Source organism: Neofelis nebulosa, chromosome 9 (genome assembly GCF_028018385.1).
Source record: "Neofelis nebulosa isolate mNeoNeb1 chromosome 9, mNeoNeb1.pri, whole genome shotgun sequence".
In the NCBI taxonomy this organism is placed as follows: Eukaryota; Metazoa; Chordata; class Mammalia; order Carnivora; family Felidae; genus Neofelis; species Neofelis nebulosa.
This window is the reverse complement of record NC_080790.1, coordinates 21118309-21139074: the sequence shown is the minus strand read 5'-3', so window position 1 is coordinate 21139074 and position 20766 is coordinate 21118309. Positions and strand designations below refer to the sequence as shown.

General features: G+C 41.2%; 1 protein-coding gene across 2 annotated transcripts in view; it reads right to left on the bottom strand.

Annotated features, from left to right (window-relative positions):
* Nucleotides 1-20565, bottom strand: part of SELENOI (selenoprotein I) — a 46405-nt gene extending 25840 nt beyond the window's left edge. Inside the window, exons 1-4 of one of the 2 annotated variants that reach the window (XM_058682788.1) lie at nucleotides 20344-20565; nucleotides 3517-3585; nucleotides 2947-3055; nucleotides 1000-1074 (exon numbers count right to left, since the gene is read on the bottom strand). In XM_058682788.1, the coding sequence (XP_058538771.1) occupies nucleotides 1000-1074; nucleotides 2947-3055; nucleotides 3517-3585; nucleotides 20344-20400 (310 nt within the window). In that variant the 5' untranslated portion in view covers nucleotides 20401-20565. The remainder of the gene's footprint in view (nucleotides 1-999; nucleotides 1075-2946; nucleotides 3056-3516; nucleotides 3586-20343) is intronic. The other variant, XM_058682785.1, reaches the window with a different exon arrangement.
* Between the last annotated feature and the right edge of the window lie 201 nt (nucleotides 20566-20766).

The window sequence follows — 20766 nt, the reverse complement described above, 5'->3', positions numbered from 1 at the left end:
AAAAATAAATAAAAAAACGTTGAAAAAAAAAATTAAAAAAAAAAAGAAAATCCAAGCTAATAACTGAGGATGTTCAGGGCAGAAACTGCCTAAGTTCTATTGTGTGGATCTCACCCGTGGAATTCTAGGAAAGTTCCATGGTCACAAAATGGCAGACCACGATTGAAGCTCATGTTGATGTCAAGCCACCGACAGTTACTTGCTTCATCTATTTTGTGTTGGTTTTACTAAAAAACCCAACAATTAGATTTGGAAGACCTTTAGGCTCAGCACCAACAGGTCCACCGTGTTCAGAAAAAGACAATGGAAATCATAACCCGAGAGGTGCAGACAAATGACTCGAAAGCAGTGGTCAATAAACTGATTCCAGACAGCATCGGAAAAGACACAGAAAAGGCATGTCAATCTATTTATCCACTCTATGATATCTTCATTAGAAAAGTAAAAGTGCTAAAGAAGCCCAGGTTTGAACTGGGAAAGCTCATGGAGCTTCATGGTGAAGGCAGTAGTTCTAGAAACGCTACTGGGGATGAGACCAGTGCTAAAGTTGAACGAGCTGATGGATATGAGCCACCAGTCCAAGAATCTGTTTAAAATTCAGTCATTTAATGGTGACAAACAAGAAGTCTTATTTGTGACGTTAAAAAAAAAAAAAAAAAAGCAAGCAAGCAAACAAGCAAGCAGGCAGGCAGGCATAGACAACAAGTAAAGGAATGAATATAGCAGTGTTCCAACAAAACTTTACTTATAAAAATAGGACAGAGTCGGCCTGCAAGAGGCAGTTTGCCAACTCATATCTTATTCTCTGCATCCCTAGCAATGAATGACAATATTTTCCAGAGAGAAACTCAAAAACATATTTATTATACTGAATAGGAAATCAGTAAGCCCTAGTTAAAATGAATTAAGCATAGGAGAAAATGTTAATTTAATGGATGGCTATCCTTGCTGAAAGAGTCACCAGCCATTGACTAAAATGAATATTTGCCAATTTCTTACCTAGAGTGTAGGCTATGAAGTTGAGGATTCCCACCACAATCCAAACCCAGTCGGGTACATGCTTGTGACCCGGTGCTGCAAAGGAAAGCACTCAGACTTCAATACAAAGTATGATCATTCTTACTATAGCACACACTGCCATTGAGAAATATTTCTATTTATTAAATAGAAGTTCTATTAAATAGAAGTTAAATAGAAGTTTACAATATACTTTTAATGCAGATTTAGGTAAATATTAAAATACATCGGGAAACTGACAAAACCAAAGAAGTAACTGCCCAACCCCTCATAAACAATAGGCACTTATTTTGAGCTTTAATCATAACTCAAAACTGACTGTTCATCTCTACCTGAAAATTACTTACATGCTAAGAATGAAAAGTAATGCTTTTGGAACTTAAAAGATGCTTGTGTTTAATCTGATCTTCACTGTTGACGAATATCCTACAAACATGTATTGAACCTTCAATCTATATTTTCTCACTACATTATTAACTAGTTAAACAAAAGACCTTTTCATTTGGGTGACTAAGTATCAGAAGGTCTGGGTTCCAGTCCTGGCTCTATATTCAAGCAGCTGTGTGACCATGAATAGATCGTTTATCCTTTCCTATCTTCCATTTCCCAAATATACCAGGACTAGATGGTTTATCTGGTCCTCTAGTTTCTATGACTTGGGGAAATACACATAATATTTACATATTTTTAGCCCTCTTAATAACTAGTAAATAATGTTAGAGTAGTTAGAAAAATTAATATTTCTAGTTATAAAAGAAACTTTTGAAGACGTTCTAAAGATTAAAATACAAATTTTTAAAAGCCGCTTAATATCAAAACCATGCTTGATAAAATTTAATCTTATTATCCACATAGTACCTTATGATCTTCGATTGTCATTTTATTACACGTACAAAAGCTATGGCTTAAAATTTTAATTGCTAAAGGTAGGCATACATACAGTTTCAATATTCAGAATTTCTATAGGATCAAGTTGTAAGTTTTTGAAACTCTGAACTTTCCTAAAAAAAAACAATGTTGTTGGTGACTTAATTTCTCCAGGTCAGTCCACAAAAGTCTGCTAACCCCACACCACCAGTGAATTATAACACTAAGAGTATTTACTACATCATTTATAAATATTCTTACTGGAAAATACATACTCTGACTTAGAATGCAAAAATTATTCATCTACCTCCATCTTTCTATTCCTCTCAACCCTATCAACCGGCTGAGCAATGAAAATAAACTCTTTTGGCCACTTATCCCCCCTCATCCCAAATACAGCCAGATTCTGTCCTATGGCCTGGGGCAGAAACAGGGCTAGGGAATGTGAAGACGGAACAGCTATGAAAGAAAACACTGGAGTCTGGGGTGGAAGCAGGCCAACAACTGCCTCCAAAAGCATTTCTCTTCTCCCTTCCCCAACTGACTTCTGTCAATAAACGTTCACGGTCTAAGAACCATTTTCACAGGAAACTTGGAGTTATTCAAGGCAAATGTGGATGCTGAGCAGAGGGAAAGAGAGATCACATTCCCGTCAAAGGCGGGGGGTGATTTTTCTTGCATCATTAGAAAAAGAGAAGGGATATTTCTGGAACTGGTAAATATGTTGGACCCTGCTTATACTCACTTTCAGGCAAAGTGTCAGTCCTAAATATTGTGTCTTCTTGTAAATCCAATTATTCTTTATTTATCAAAACCCCACTGCTTTTTAGACAGCCTATCTACATTAAGTAGCCAATTCGGTTTCTAGAACTTAATGGAAATATGCATAACAGATTGTGAAAACACAACTTAGCTTTTACACCCAATTCTAACATTTTACATACCTTTAAAATATCCAGAACTTCTCCAACAGACAAGCATATCAATTGAACCAGAAAATAACCGCATGTCATTTTTCTCCATTTAGGCATTTTAAATTTTATATTAAAGTAATAATCTTACCTGAAGCATAAAAGTCAGGATCAAAGTATGCCATAAGTAGGAAATTGAACACAACCAGCAGAAAGCCAGAGAAGGTTATCAGATTTGGAGCCAGCCAAGTAGGAAATACCTATTTGTTTCAAAATAATTACAAAATAATTAAAGTAAAGGAAGCGCTCTGGCCACTATGCAATATGAAATTTAAGTCATAATAAAAGCTATAAACTTGACAGATCATATCTAGGAGGTATATATATTAAAACGTAAACCACAATGTTCAGTTGATAGAAATAAGCATTTCATTCTTCTGTTTTCTGTATTTTAAATTCTATAATCAACAAACTTATAATCATAATATTATTTATTTTAGAAAATGTTTAAATGCATTTTATAAAAATGATAAATTCTAGTATAAGAATATAAACTTATACTTCAACAATAAAATAAATCAAAAGGTATGTGACTAAGGGAAAGGAGAATGAGAGAGTAATTTCTCTAGACATCTTACTAAACAAACATTTGTATCCATAACACTCCTTAAAATACTTACAACTTACTAAAACGTAAGTACAAGCCTATTAATCGTCTTACCTTTACTATAGTATTCCAAAATGGATGCATGACATACAGAGAGAGTGGATTGGTATCCACGGCACTGTACTGTTAAGAAATGAAAAGAAAATATTCAGTTCTCCTTGCACACTGGCAAGTAGTACAATAATCCTCGAGCGAAAGTAATACTACAAAAATAACCCAGAGAACATGTCTGTTTACATGATGTCCTGGTCTATATAACAAAACTGGAGGAACAATATAAATAGGGCAAAGACACAGCCACGTTTCTCTGTTTCACTCAACCAACTTTTATAGTGTTACACTGTTTCGGTGGGGATATTTATATTGCTTACAAGGTCTCACTCACAATGCAAGATCAAAAACGCTCACACTGTGTGCATTCAAACACTGACTTTCTCAACCTCCTCCGAATACGCTTACTAAGTGTGCAACCTCGGGCAAGTTACTTCATCTCTGCCTTAGTTTGTCCGCTTGTAAATGAGGATGATAGCTTCTACCCCAAAGGTCTGCCATAAAAATTAGGCAAATTAACCATATGCATGAGTGCTACGTATTAGAGATTACTAACTGTGCTTTAACCACCAAAGGATGACAGATCCCTTTACAGCAGGAAAACGGATCACATACATAAGCAACGGAAGACAACAATAGGTTAGGGTTCTGTGGTAATCAAGTTTATTCCCTAATTATGGAGTTATTCAGTAAAAATTCAAAGGAGATTTTAACAAATAGACACACACATACTGGAGTACCCGGCATGCTAGAAGCACTCCACTAGGTGTGGGGAAGAAGGGATACTTAATTGGTAAGGGATCATTCCCACCTCAAAGAGTGGGAATATTACCTAATTCGTCCAGTTGACATTTACACAATGTCACAAAGAGTCAAATGTCTGAAAAAAAAGTTTGTGTTGTTTTTTTTTTTAAATTAAGTCAATTTATTTATCTTGAGAGAGAGTGTGTGCAAGAGACAGCAGGGGAGGGGCAGAGAGAGAGGGAAAGAATCCCAAGTAGGCTCCGATGCGGTGCTCAGTCACACAACGGTGAGATCATGACTTGAGCCTCAATCAAGAGTCAGACACTTAACAGACTGAGCCACCCAGACACCCCAAAAAGTTTTGGGTTTTGTTTAATTAATTAATTTATTTTGAAAGAGACAGCAAGCTGGGGAGAGGCAGAGAGAGAGAGGGAGAATCTCACACAGTCTCCGCTGTCAGCACACAGCCCAACGTGGGGCTCAAACCCACAAACCGTGAGATCATGACCTGAGCCAAAATCAAGAGTTGAACGCTTAACTGGCTTAGCCACCCAGGAACACCCACCCCCCCCCGAAAAGTTTTGTATTTTATATTTATGCTTAGTATGTACATAAAATTAGTAGTAAGCGTTTGAATATCTAATTTTTTAAAAATCATAAAGGTCAAATTTCTTCTTGAATGCTTTTGAATACACAGAAAATGTTTTCTCATCAGTGTTTCAAGACTCACAAGTGTGATGGAACAAAAACAGTAAATAAACAGAAATAACTTAAAATACTGGAGCAAAGACAGATAACTAGTTAAGTCAAAATGATCGAACAGACTCCATGTCTGAGTACCTTCATTTCTCCAACCCATTCCAACTGAAATGGGATCAGTGGGACAAAGGACCTGAGCTAGACAGTGGGAGGAAAACGGAGAAGAACTCTGCCAGCCACAGTGAGAGGCTGTGCGGCTTCAGCCAGACTCCAGGCAGGAACCTACTTAAATGCATGTTACTGTTCTGACTACAATCAATTTGTGGGGCACCCGGCTGGTTCAGTTGGAAAAGCATGGGACTCTTGATCTCAGGGTCACGAGTTCAAGCCCCACATTGGGTGCAGAGAGATACTTAAAAAAATAAACCTTAAAAAAAAAAAAGAAGTTTTCTCTAAAAAAGTTTTTTTAAATAATAACATAACATAACATAACATAACATAACATAACATAACATAACATAACATAACATAACATAAAGTGGTACTTGCACGGCTCTCTACAGGCCACAAAGCCTTTCCACATAATAGCTACAGCTACATCTACACCTCTGCAGAATGAGGGGTCCTCAACTGACAGGACTGCTTGGATTTAAGTCTCTGCACCTGAGGACACAGAACGAGTAGGAGCCCCTGGCAGCTGCCAATAACAAAGGGGAGGCCCTGGCCGCACCCAGACCCACTTGATGTAGCCAGCGGGTCAGATAAACGGGGAAACCACACATTTCAAGTCCACCATCTACTGCAAAGTACAAAAGTTGTAAGAAGTCCAAATCAGAAGGAAACTGTTTAAGACATCACATGAGTACCTAATACGGTGTACAAAGTACAATGTTCTTAATTGGAATGTTTGCTGAATGAGTGTCTTTCAGCAGTTTTCCATTATTTAATTTAGAACTACAAAGATGCCCTTAAATGACAGTATTTTGATCTGAAAAGCTCCTCTTTTTAAACCCTGAAGTTTTACCATTAAACTTCTACTTCAGGAGATCAGTAGTATGAAAAGAACAAACAGCTAAATTTAAGAAAGTCAGTCTGCCTAAATGGATCTTCCACATTTAAGCTCAAGTAAGCAAGAAAATGTAATAGGAGATCACAAAAGGTAGCAAACAATAAACCTAAAGAACACTCCGTGCTCTAGCCTTACACACCTGAGTATTTTTCAAGATCACGTATCACTTAGTATAAATAAAGAAACTTAAAACTGTCTTGTGAGTCAACAGGAGGAAAAAAAATGATTCAGACCTTCCACATGCATGAAAAAATAAGTAAAACATACACTTTTAAAGATGTTAAACTAGATTTAGGTATTTGTTAATGCTCAGTAAACATATTTTTATTTTCTATTGGAATGGTATATATCCGAGTATCTTAACCCAGCAGGCAATCCACTGTTAAGCTCACTGTGACTTGCTTGATCTCCAGACTGCAAGGCTGGATGAAGCTATCACCCTGGAGAAATGGCTGAAAACCATAGCCTGGGTTTGAGAAAATCTCAGAATCATAAGCGTTCAGGAGATGTCTAGGTCCTTATGTGCCTGACCCTCGCTTATGCAAACAGGTACAACAATCATCCGGCCTCCTTTTAAATGCCTCCGGGGCAAAAAACTCATTATTTCCAGAAGCAACGCAACCCATGTTAAACTAACTTCTCTATACACTAACAAGATCCTCCCCTTGCCCCGTATTTTCTATCCTGTTTTCATTTTGTCTTACAAAGTTAAGCAGACAGGGGTCCAATTTTTCTTCCAAACAATAGTGCTTCAAATATTTGAAGACTGCTCTCTCCCTGTCCTACCCACTTCTTCTCTTCACCTGCTTAAACAACTCATGTCCCTCTTGCTGCTCCTCTTGCCATGCCTTCAATCTTCTTCCTCATCTAGGTCTAGTCTTTAGACCAGAGGTTGGAAAGCTTTTCCGGAAAGCATCAGATAGTAAATATTTTAGGCTCTGCAGGCCATATAGTCTCTGTAACAAACACTACCACTGAAGCAAGCAAGCAGTCACAGAAAATAAGTACACAAATGGGCACGGCTGTGGTCCAGTAAAATTTTATTCACAAAAACAAGTGCCTGAGGGCTTTAGTTTGACAATCTATACTCCACACGACCCAAATGTTGTTAAGCCAACACGAACATGTGATCGGGGCAAAAGAAGCATTTCATGTGGTGCAGGAGTAGAAAGAACATGACCATAAGCCCCTCTTCCTCAATGACTTGTTTCTCTGATGCCCAACATACTACTTTCCTATGGCAGCAAAAGCATTCTGCAGAGTTAAACACAACCGCACAGTTGGACTGCTAAACTACCTTTCTCTACACTAATATGATGACTGTTGGAACCCAGTACTAGACTCTACATTTATCTTATCACATTTTATCTTATCAGATTCAACTCATCCTTCTATCCCTTCCAGATCTCTTCAGATTCAGACTCACTTATCAAGGTGATAGTTATGCCTCGCCAAACCCTCAGCATGTCAATGTGTCATGCTAATAACAGTACCTTCACTGAAGTCTCGGTAAAAATGCTGATCAAGATAGAACTTCTGAATATTTCCCTCAAGATTGCTCTTAGTATACCGAACAATTGTTACTTAGGTATAGAATTCGGTACCGTCACCTATGGCAATTAGTCCATCTTGCCCATGAGAAGAAATTTTCTTAAAATCTTAGTAAGATCAGAATTACTTTAGATTACCTTTTGCCAAAAATCAGAAAGTTTCAGAACTTTTTCTTTTACTTCAGTACAAGGCAGAAAATAGAGCAGCGTTCATTTTTCACTCATTCATTCAGAAAGCCAACAAATATTTATGATTGAATACCTATGACTGTACCAGGCAACTTTTTGCTAGGCCCAGTGAAGAGAATGATGAACAAGACTGAAACGTTCCCTATGCTCACCAAGTTTATGGTCTTTTGTGAGATAGACGATAAGCCCAAAAACAAAGAAAAGTCACATGTTGTGTTAAATACTGTGAAGGAATAAGAGGGTATTTTGCAAGAGGCCAAGGGGTAGGGAGTATGCCTAGTCTGAGTGGTCAGAGAAAGCTTCACTAAGAAAGGGACACTTCGGCTGGGTCCTAAAAGATGAGAAGACCGGCAAGGAACATATGAGATATTATAGGGAGTGAAGAAGTGAGACACTAAAGAGAACATGCTGTTGTAGATTCCATTTATATGAAGTTCAAAAACAGACAAATTAATTTATGGCGAAAGAAGTCATAATAGTAGTTTGATGAGAAAGACTGAAAGGGGGCCTTCTGAGTTGCCAGAATCAATTCGATTACCTTGATCGCAGTGGTGGTTATATGGGTATATACATATGTAAAAATTCATGAAATTAGGGGCGCGTGGGTGGCTCAGTCAGTTGAACATCTGACTCTTGATTTCAGGTCATGATCTCACGGTCTGTGGGATCGAGTCTGCAGCGCGGAGCCTGCTTGGGATTCTCTCTCTCCCTCTCTCTCTCAAAAATAATAAAACAAATCAAAAAAAAAAATTTAATGTCATTAAATTAGACACTTAAGATCTGTGCATCTATATGTAACTTATACCTGAAATGAAATAGAAAATAAAGAATACGTGTGTGGCAGTGCGTGCATGTGTGCATGCACACACCCACGCATATTGCAGGGAGGGGAGTGCGTGCCAAGCTACCTTCCAAGCAGAGAGAACAAAATGTGCAAAGACCACAAAGCTAGAAATACTTTGAATACTGGAAGAAGGCCAGCGCAGCTATGGTCTAGTGAGCAAGGAAGAGAGGCATGTAAATGAGACTGGAGAGGTGGGCCTGCACCGCCCGGCCAGACCACAGTGAGCCAGATTTTATTGTAAACCCAGTGCATGTCCTGCTTTACATTTTGAAAGGGTCATACTGACTACAGTGCAGAAAATGGACTGGAAGGGTACCAAAGTGCAAACAGAGACCAGTTATGAGACTTACAGTACATCAGGCAGAGAGGATTATGGGTTAGGCTAGTAGCAGTACAGTAACTTCTACATTATTTCCAAATATGCTGTGAGGTACACATTTTTGAGGACAGTAAAAATGTGAGACTCCCCTTAATTTAAGAATGAAATGGGCTCTAATGAAAGGAAAACTATGAAACCACCTCCTTAGACATAGGAATATTTCCTTTATAAAGGTACTGTGTTTTAAATCCCTCCTCTGTACTGATAAGAAAACGGATACGAACTGACACACCTTTGCACTAAATACAGAGCTTTGGACAAATGATTAATTAGACTGAGGCCACTGTCCCAAGTAATGCTCTACTATCTACAATCAGCAGCAGATTTCCCCTGCTTCGTTTGTCTTCTAAACAGCATAAGGAGAACCGGGCTCTTACCGTCAAATCAATTTTAATATAAGGCCCGTCCTTACCCACCTGAAATATAAGCTTTACACTTATAAAACACATTTAGTTTGCTGCAGTAATCCACAAAATGTGGCTCAAGTACAAGTTAACAGTAGCTCATAAACTGCACTTCATGTTAATCACTTCAGAATGCAAGCAAACTCAAAATGACATTTCTAATTTTTAAAAATTATTTCCAAAATTCTTGAGTTCCAAAATTATTCACGTCTTTGGGAGTGTAAAAGACTGTAAAATTCAAAGATCCCAACAGCTAATAAACAGAAAGGTCCAAACTGTGAGTCCTTTCTGATTCATCCTGAAACACGTCTATGAAATTGATCACTTTGTTTGAAACCAGACTACACTTCCTTGGCTCAAATACAATCGTGACCTACCTAAACCCAATTTACTGAAATCATTATTCTCATAATATCCTCCAAAACACACTTTTTGTCTTCCAATTTGTGGCAGGCACAACCTAAAGTAATCCCCAGTGAGTCGAGCCCTTGTATAAGCAATCCCTTCCCCTTGATGGTTCATTCCACTCCCCTGAGGTGGACCCTGTGACTCGTTTCTAACCAACAGAATATAGCAAAGGTGACAGATGGCACTGCCTATTAGGATACACTCCACGACAAAGGTGATGAGATATCCCTTCCATGATACATTTCACTATGTAAGTCTTCATCTTAGCAGTTTGGAGGAGTCTCTTGCTGGCTTTTATGAAGGAAACAGCAAGGATGTGAACTGCCTGTGGTGAGGGCCATGGGGCAGGGAAAAATGGGAAAGCTCTAGGAGCTAAGAGCCTCAGCCCTAGAGCTGGAAAGAACTGAAGACTGCCAACGACCACACAAGCCTGGATGAGGGCCCCAAGCTCCAGATGAGAATACAGCCCAGATGACACCTTCATTGCAGCCCGGTGAGACCCTGACCAGAAGCGCTGGCTAACAATGCCCAGACTCCCAACAGAGGATGTGAGATCATAAATGTGTGCTGTCTTATGCCACCAAGTCTGTGATAATTTGTTACCCAGCAATAGGAAACTAGTGCACAGTCCGGAAAGCACTACATCATCTTTTCTACGAAGAGCCATCTTGAGGCTCCTACCCACAAAATCAAGAACACCTGATGCCTGAGAGCTGCCATACTACATTACGGTAACAGAGTTTCTTACTGCTCTACACCCATTTCTTGGTTTCAACTGCTCTTCAGATTCCAATAGAATTGAATATCTCTTTGATGAGGTGTTCTCAAACTGTAATCACCAAACTGAACCCAAATTCTCGGGCCCTGCCCCAGACATACAGAATCAGACACTCTGAGCACAGCCCAGCCATCTCTTTTATCGGACCCTCCCGGTGATTCGGAAGCACGCCTAGGTTTGAGGAGCACTGGTCTCCTCAATGTTGAAAACAAACATTAACGGCACTTCCACCACTCCGCGGCTGAGGGATAAACCACACCATTAGTCTAGTGACCAACGCCTATTCCTCCTTACGGTAACTTCAAATACTGCAGTGCAAGCAAGAGACACGATATAATAAAATTCAGCAAGTACTCACTAAATTTACTAAGTCCAAGGCATGGTGCTAGAACAATCTGGTATAAAAATACCAAAGCTAAACTTAAAATGCAAAAGAAAGGGAGGAAGGGAGGAAAGGAAGGAAGGGAGGATAGAAAGGAAGAGAAGAAAAAGAGAAGGAAGGCAAGAAGAGAAGGAAAGAAGGAAGGAAGGAAGGAAAACAAAGAAACAGGATGGGAGGGAGGGACCAACCAACCCAGGGACAAAATTTTTTAATTTCTTAAAAGACTTTTTTATCAATACAAGATTTTAAGAACTACAATAACAGAACATGACTCCGTGGGCAAGGAGATCTCATTTCAGTCAATATTATCATTTCCATCTGCTAACAAGTCAGAGGGAAGGTGGTGACAGAAGACTGGAGAAGCTACAGCAGCAAGAACAAGCAAGTCATGATGACAGATTTGCTTGCTAAACTTAAATAATCTATAATAAATTCTAAGAAGAGAGGACAAAAGCAGGGGTCATGTAGTGAAGAAACTAGAAATCCTTACAGAGGAAATCTGTATTATCAGATGCATGGGAAACACATGGAAGGTACTGCAGATTCTTAAACAGGAGAGTAACATTTGAGAAGATTTACCTACTCTGCCAGTTGATGTGACTAAAGAGAGGAGAAATCTGAAGGCCAAGACTATCAGTGGGACCCAAGCTAGACAGTGACCTGTCAGTTACTCTTCCCATTCATTAAGTTGTCACCCTTAACTTACTTTCTTAAAATACCCTTTCTCTTCTAAGTTCTTGTGGTGTGGGTACACATGTCCATTTATGTTAGCCAATGCTGACAAACAGGGAAGCACAAATGTCAAGTGTTATTTCCTATTTACTTACCATTAATATAGCACTACGTGCCAGGTGCTTTACAAATAGTAACTCACTCAATTTTGATAATGATCTGCCTCATAGGATCATTATCAAAATTGAGTGAGTTACTATTTGTAAATGTTACAATCTGTGATCTATTCACAGATGAGGAAACCTGGTCAGAGAAGACACTGTTACTCATGGTCATAACGCTAGTATGTAGTTTCTAACTTAATATTAGTCCCAGGGGTGTCTGGGTGGCTCAGTCGGTTAAGCGTCCGACTCTTGATTTTGGCTCAGGTCACGATCTCACAGTTTCATGAGTGCGAGCCCTGTGTGGGGCTCTGCACACTGACCAGGCGGAGCCTGCTTGGGATTCTCCCTCTCTCCCTCTCTCTCTGCCCCTCCCTGACTTGCGCTGTCTCTCTTAAAACAAATACTAAAAAAAACAAAAAACAAAAATGAGACCCAAGGCTACTTATTTAATCGAAAGACATTTACCTCAATTAAAGCTAATACTATATGAAATGTTCTTAATACTCAACAAAATGTAAGACTAGTAAATTTACAGTCATCTACTCACCTCTAGTAATAATTTTTAAATGGGGGGGAAAAGAAAACAAAACACGTCTTTCTTTTTCACTGTGCATGTTTCCCATCTGCGAATATTAGACACAAACCCAATCAGGCATGTCATTGAAGGTCTTTACTGGATGTTTCTATATCTGCTACAAAACACCCAGGAACTGCAAGGCAAAGCCTACCTTTCATTCTTAGATTTGAGAGGAAGCAAAGCATGAAGAAAATGGGCTCCGAACCCAGACTGCCTGGGTTCAAATCTCAGCTTTGGGACCTTGAACAAGTTACTTAAAATCTCTGTAAAGTACTAGTGTCTCAGTAAAGTGCTAGTGCCTACACCTCAAGAGGCACTTGTGAACATTAAATGAGATAATATATGTAAAGCACTTAAAGCAATGCCTGCCATATAGTAAATGCTATATAAATGTCTGCTATCACTGTCATTATTATTACTCAGTATTTACAACAATATTGCCCTTGCCATTTCAACTTTCCTTCACTGGGCTCACCCGGCTCAGCCCGGTACCTCACAGAGCCACTTCCTTATGCCTAATTTACCATGGTCTTCCTGGTCTCTGTGCCTTGGTTCCCACTACCAGTCTCTCTAGAACATTTCTCCAACTCTCCCTGATGCACTGGGCAAATTCTTTTTCAGCAAAGTTCTTCACATTTTAACATTACAGGAGTTAGGAAAACAAGCCATCATCAGTGAATTGATATTTCAGAAAAGAGTAAAACAACCAAGATGCTTCTTCCAAATAGTACCTAAAAGTAGACCTACCTTCTTCCCAACACCTTGACTTTTCTCCGTCATTCTGCAGAAGTCCCCCACCCAGCCTTCTTTCACTCCTTCTGAGAGACTCCTCTGCCTCTGCCAACTACAAAAATAATTCTCTCCGTGAGCCATTTACAAATCTATACCTAAGGCCACTAAAATGCTTTTCGAGCCTTATAAATGTGTTTATAGGTGGGAATGGGCAGCTCCCCCGATCTACTTAAGGAGACCACGCACAACTAAAGATGAGTTACGTCTGAACTAACTGTAACGTATCTAGATAATGCCATCACTAACATGTCATACTATAGCTGGCCTGCAGCCGTAAGTGAAAATCAGGTTTAAGAATTTCTCATGTGTCTACTGTGGCCCAGAAGAAAAGTGTTCTGATCTTTGATATCATTACAGAATATTCCTCTAGTAGAGAATAATGCATCCATAAGTGCTATTTCTTTAGAACATGAAGTTTTCTTTGTTTCAACTCCCTGTCCACAAACCACACCTTCACAGGGCCCCATCCAAGAGAAGAGCCCTGCGCAAAAGATTTCTGTTATCCGGCCAGATTCAGCATCATTTATCACTTAAATTATTCTGTGCTAGAAGGGTCAGTCTCTCATGAGTTTGTTTACTCAGAAGATAGGAAATCAAGAAAGTTAAATCTTAGACAAAACAAATGTCAGGTGCTATTCTTGCCAAGGTGCCTTTCCAGAGTTAATGCTTCACGAAACCCTTATTGCGGTGACTGCTGCCTCTACCCACCCAGTCATCTTACCAGAGAACCTGAGTCATCCCAGACACCTACCCCCCATCCCTCATCCCTTCCCTCACACCACCAACACCTCCAGCTGGTCACTCATCGTGTTCTGTCAGTTTGCGATCTTAAATCAGGGATCACAAACAGGGATCGGGAGGATAAACTGAACATAGCAGGCCTGAATGAAGTTTGCGGACTGGTAGGGAGATGGCAAACTGGAGAGCAAATACCTTTTTGAAAGAGGGCAGGCACTATTTAGCTCCAGGAGAGTCTTGCCAAGAGGAAGTTCTGGGCCGATGTTTCCACTCTTCTAGTTTTCCTTTTTTCTTTTTTTAAGTAGGTTCAGACCCAGCACAGAGCCCATCATGGGGCTCGAACTCATGACCCTGAGATCAAGACCTGAGCTGAGATCAAGAGTTGGCCGCTCAACCGGGCCACCCAGTAGCCCCTCACTATTCTGGTTTTTCAAACTAGCACAGAAATCTGGATTTTTTATGGGGAAGACGCCAATTTTTGAAACAAAGTACGTGTGGGCCAAATTAAACATATCTGCTGGCCAAATTCAGTGGGCAGGTTAACCAGCTTTTACTTCTATCTTTAAAATACCCACGCCACTGCTTTTAGATTCAGGCCTTCCTCATTTCTTACCTAAGTTTATGCAGAAGGATCCTAAAAGGTCTCCAGATTACTCCATCCGTTTAGGAAGCTGCCAAGGCAACCTTCCTAAAAAATCTGCTCCTGTTTAAAATCAAACAGCTGCCCCAAGCCTAGAGCATGACAGTGTGCCTAAAAATCACCTGAGGTATTTAACATGCTAATAACAGTAAGCTACCTAATCTGGATCTCCCAAAGTCAGGCTAGGAATCTGCTATTTAAACACTTTCCCAGGCGATGCTGATGCTGATAGTCCTTAGGCCACAGATCTCCCTAAAGGATAAAATCTAGAAGCCCTTTCCACCAAAGCATCCCCTGTGACAGAGCCCCACCTCCCTCCCTTCAGACTCATCTCCTGCCCCTCCACCATTATGCCTAAAATCTGCCTTCTTAGGGTTCCCAGCAAATACTCCCGGGCCTTCACTCCTTTTACAATCCACTGCTCCTCTGTTCCTTTACTCCCGAGTCATCATCTGGTCACGAGAGACCCACTCAGCTTGATCTTTCTAGATTGAGCTCTGCCTTTCCCTCCATCCTCTCCCTGAAGCCTTTCTCAGCTTTAACCCTCACTCCCTGGAGCTGCTCCCCTATCCTCTCCCACCGTGCCCGGCACTTACCTAACTGCACTTACTATCTATAGCTGTCTATCTACTTGCCCATATGCCACTAGCTTAATTTTGCAGCCCCAGTGCTATGCCTGACACAGACCAGGCCCTCAATAGATGCTTACTGAATACACGGAATCAAACTGTATGAACCAGTAAGGGTGAAGGCTAGATTCTTTGAGCATTTCCATCAGGATGCACACAGTCTCTCTTTACAACCTGTTAACTGCGATATACTAATTAATTCACAATTATCATAGGTCCCGTAATCAGGCTGTTGTTGACACGCAAGGTAGAACTACCGTAACAGCAGAAACCAATTCATCATAAAATTATTCGCATGAAACCAAACAAGATATTTCAAAGCACACTTACCTCCTCTCTGAAGCAAAATGATACAATTTCAAACTGACTGTTACACTGTCAATTAAACTATGCCTCCCCTAGGCCAGATTACATAAACCACGATAGACGTTTCACCCTTAGCTAAGTGGCAAAATCCTTCAACTCTGAAGACCTGTCCAAAGAAAGGACAGGTAGAAAGGAGGACTAAGCCTCACAAAGGTAAAATCCCTCAATATAATTGTCCAAAGGTACATGAATAAGCAACAGAGAAAATGGCAGTTAAACCCCTGACATCTTCACATTCAAAATACAGAAGTATCCTTCTGACATCCAGGAGATGGACAGCTCCCTTTTACCACACTTCCAAAATGTTTTATACTCTTCTACACTTTCATTCCTTCGATAAATATTTCTTGAGCGCCTATTCTGTTCATACACTAGACCCTGGTCATGTTGAAGAAGACAGCTATAGGCCCTACCCTCCCAGAGCTCATATTCTAACAGAGAAGGCAGACTCTCACGTAATGATTCACCTGCTTAATAAAACTGTGGTAACTCGATGGAGAACACAGGTGTTAAGACAGCATATAACATACAATCCATCCCATGCTTTCTTCTGCACCGAAAAGCAATGGTCTTAGTTGCTTACTACTGAAATCTAATTACCACTCTACGTGTGCACAACCTATCCGCAGTTATTCTGAATAACAGCCAGGTTCCCAACCGTAGCTCTCAGATGTACCTCTAGGGAGACAAAGAAATTAAACTAACCAAAAGTAATTTTGCCACCAGCAGCTTTTATACTATCAAGTTTTCCCTACATCTCTTTGCTGTCATATACAGGGTCACCTTAGGGAATAAAAATCTCTTGACTGTTTTGAGTCTTTACCCATTTACGGGATGATCTTCTTCAGAAGCTGTTTTAGAGGCGCCTGGGTAGCTCAGTCGATTAAGCGTCCAACTTCGGTTCAGATCATGATTTCATGGTTCATGAGTTCAAGCCCCACATCGGGCTCTCTGCTATCAGCGTGGAGCCCGCCTTGGATCCTCTGTCCCCCTCTCTCTCTGTCCCTACACAGCTCGCATGCGCGCCCACATGCGTGGTCTCTGTCTCTGAAAAATAACCTTTTTTTGAAAAGCTGCTTTAGGGGTGTCTGGATGGCGCAGTCGGTCAAGTGCCTGACTCTTGAGCTTGGGTCAGGTCATGATCTCACAGTTTGTGAGTTTGAGCCCCACATCAGGCTGTGCTGATGGTGCAGAGCCTGCTTGGGATTCTGTCTCTTCCTCTCTCTGCCCCTCCTCAATTTGTGCTCTCTCTCAAAATAAAAAAATAAACTCAAAAAAAAAAAAAAAAGCTGTTTTAATTCAATAAGCATTTATAAAGCACTTACTGGTGAAGACCACACAATGGGAATGTGTGATCTTTAGGAAGGAAGTGTCTCTAGGGCAATTCACATTCCAGTGAAACTGACTACACAGATTCTTCCTGAGACACCTTTAGATTCATATTTTTAATATAAACACAATACTCAATAAGGAACCCTCTACTAGAAGCAGCTGAGGTTATACATTTGTGACCCTCCTTCTTTTAAAATAACATCAACGCACTATATTTTCGTGAACGTTGGACACTTGTTAAAATGACCTTTGTTTTCCAGGATGATAGGAAATCTGCTGTCAGACACAGGAAGTGAGTCAGATAATGGAAGAGTGGAAAAGATAGGAATAGAAAAGCACACTAAAATTTCCTGTAGATTAGAACACCTACCTAGTTGGAAATATAAATTTAGGGAACACTGCTTATAAGAAAAAGTAGATTCCATATTACAGACACTGCTGCAAAGGAAACAGCTATCCTACTGGCACTTACCCAGAAAGCAGATCCTAGTAGGGGAAAAAAGTTTGTTTTTTGGTTTTTGTTTTTTTTAACATAATTGTCAAATCGGCTCGCATACAACACCCAGTGCTCATCCCAACAAGTGCCATCCTCAATGCCCATCACCCATTTTCCGCTCTCCCCCCTCCCAGAAAAAGTTTTATATGTCAATATTTACAGTGCAGAAGAGATAACAGAAAGAGGGGTAGAGCTGAAGGCAAAACAGGAGGTATCTGGGTTAATGACCTTCTTTAATGAAGTTGTAAAGCCCTAGTCATGGTTACCGAGAAGGCTCTGGAACTTCTTTCCACTTAAGTTTTAAGACATGTCAGCACCCCAGGTCAAAATTGTATGATACTACATTGCTTGAAAGCATTGGAATGTATTATATGACTTGCTACGGTCCTTTACAGTTTTTCCAATTCCAACTAGGCCAAATCCACTATGATTTCCTTCAGCAATCCATTCATTCTACATATGTTTAATGGGTTCTTAAACACAACAGTACTGTGCTCAGGTCGTGGTGGTCCGTACAAGTCTAACCTTGGATATTACGTTCTAATAGGGAAACACACTAACAAATTCCATAAGGGAGCAGAGGGTGCTCTGACAGCACACTTAAGGGGAGAGGAGAGGGGCACCTGGGTGGCCAAGTTGGTTAAGCGTCCAACTTCAGCTCAGATCATAATCTCACCGTTCGTGGGTTTGAGCCCTGCATCAGGCTCTGTGCTGATAGCTCGAAGCCCAGAGCCTGCTTCCGATTCTGTGTCTCCGGCTCTCTCTGCCCCTCCCCTGCATGTGCTCTGTCTCTCTCTCTCTCTCAAAAAATAAACATTTTGGTTTTTTTGAAAAGAGAAGAGAGGAGAGCTTAGGGAATGCTTCTCTGAGGAAGTAACATTTAAGACATGAAGATGAATATAAACGGGAAGGGAAGCTACATTCCTGGCAGAAGTAACAACGTTACTTAAAGATCTGAGCAAAAAAAAAAAAAAAAAAAAAAAAAAAAAAAATGGCAGGAGGGAAGAGACGGCTACTAATGCTGTCAGGGGCAGAGAGTGAGAGGCATGACATGGACATGAAGCTGAGGAACAGCAAGGACCATGACATTCAGAGTCATGTAGATCATGTTATGGACTGTTTGGACTTCATTCCAAGAGCAATGAGAGGACAGTAGTGGGTTTTAAGCAAAGGAGTGATGTGACCAGATGCACATTTTTTTTTTAAAGATCACTATGAACCAGAGAAAAGACTATGAGGGAAAAGGGAATGTGGGCAAGCAACCAAATAAAGTAGTACCAGATTATAACCCCAAGTATAAACTAAATATTCATATTCAATATTAATATTGATATAAATAGTTGGATAAATATACAATGGGAAGAAAAGACAAATCTCCCGTACATAATTGCAAACAAATTATGTCACTACTCTGCCCTCAAGGAGGGAGGGCATAACTCTCCACTCTCAAGTGAGGGCTGTGCAGAGTTCCTTCCAAAGAGAGTAACCTTACAGGGAGAAATCTAACAAACACTACGTTGGTCAGGTGATCCAAATCAATACCAACAGTGAGTGACAAGTCATACTGATAGCACGTACTTATCACATGACGCAATGAAATGACACTTCATCTAATGCTCTTCCTCCCCAAACCCCAAAACCCTTACCTAATCATGAGAACATCAGACAAATCCTAAGTGAGGGACATTCTACAAAATACATAGCCAGAACTCCTCAAAACTATCCAGGTTACCAAAACCAAGGGAAGTCTGAGAAATCGTCACAGCCGAGAGGAGCCTAAGGAGACAGGACGACTAAATGAAATGTGATCTCCTAGATGAGATCCCACAACAGAAAAAGAGCATTGGGTAGAAACTAAGAAGATCTGAGTACAGACCTCAGTTAATAATGTGTAAATATTGGTTAATTGTGACAAATGTACCATACTAATCTAAGATGTTAATAGAGAAAACTGGGTATGAAGCATAGGGGAACTCTACTATCTTCACAATTCTTCTGTGAATCTATTCTAAAAGTATTCTAAAATAAAAAGAGGACTTAAAGTGTACGTGGGAAGAGTGGTAATGGAACCACTCGTCTAGCTTTGGCTAAAAATGATAGAAGGTACAGGACCTAGTGATTCACTAGTTGGTGGGTGAGGTAGAGGAATCGAGAGTGAAAGCGACACAGAGAGCAAGGATGAAAGGTTACAGCCCAGATTTCAGGCTAGGAAAACTGGATGGGCAGGGGAGTCATTCACTGATAAGGGAGCAGCGGAGTAAAACCAGATTTGGAGGAAAGTTAACAACCAGCATTGACTGGAGGCTCATTACGTGTCAGGCCCTTCTCAAATTCCTATAATCATTTTGCACCATAGAGACTATTATTTGGCCCAAAGCCAACTAAAGAAATTAGAGTTTGGGATCAGGTTTCTATGTGTTCCAAAGCCCGCGCTCTTTCTACTACACAGTTCGTTCGGTGCACATTTACTTCATCTGGCAGCCCAAGCGCCACAAGCTACTGAAGTGGAGTGCATCAGCAGTGCGACCTCAGTAGTTACTCCTAGTGCCCGGGCCTCATCTGCCAAAGACTAGCTCCATCTGAAGTTGTGTGCAAGAGGCGGGTGGAGATTTCATTAAAATGAAGACAATTAAGACACCACGAAAGGAACTGCATCAGCAAATAATGATGATGGTGGTGATGATGAAGATGAAGTAAAGAAGCGCAGGGAATTCTCTGGTTCCACTCCCGTGGAGAGGTCTCCTAAGGTAGAGGCAATTCCCCGAGGAGGGTACCGAGTCAAGGCGGCGGCCCCAGGATGCTCCCACGCACCTTGACCCCTAAGCCCCAGGTCTCGGCGAGACCCCCGGGGAAACGCCGGCCAGCCCGCCCGCCCAGGGCCACGCGGCACAAGGTGACACGGACCGCGCCTGCCCCTCAGCCGCCAGGGAGAGGCCGGGACGAGAAGGGAGAGGGACGTCCGCGGGGCCCCGCGCTACCTTGTACTTATCAAAGCCAGCCAGCTGCTCCGGGCTCACGTATTCGTAACCAGCCATGACGACCCGAACACCGAGCGCCCACTCGGCAGCGACTCTCCGCGACGAGGTGCGGAAACACGAGCACCACACCGGCAGAGCAAGGATGGGAAGGCTTGGGCAGGCAAAGGTGGTAGGAGAGCTGCGCTCCGCCCACCGCGCACGCGTAGCGGCCTCAGGCCACTTCCGCCGCCTCCCAGGGCGCAAGCGCAGCCTCCACCTCTGCCCGCCCGAGGTGGGGATCGCTAGCCTGCTCACGAGGTCCGCCCCCTCACGCCGTCACAGTCCAATCAGCGTGGATCGGACAACACGAAGTCCCGCCTTCCAGGTCTTCTCGTCTCTTCATTCGCTAACGTCAAAATTGGTGAGCTGAAGTAAGGCGAGAGT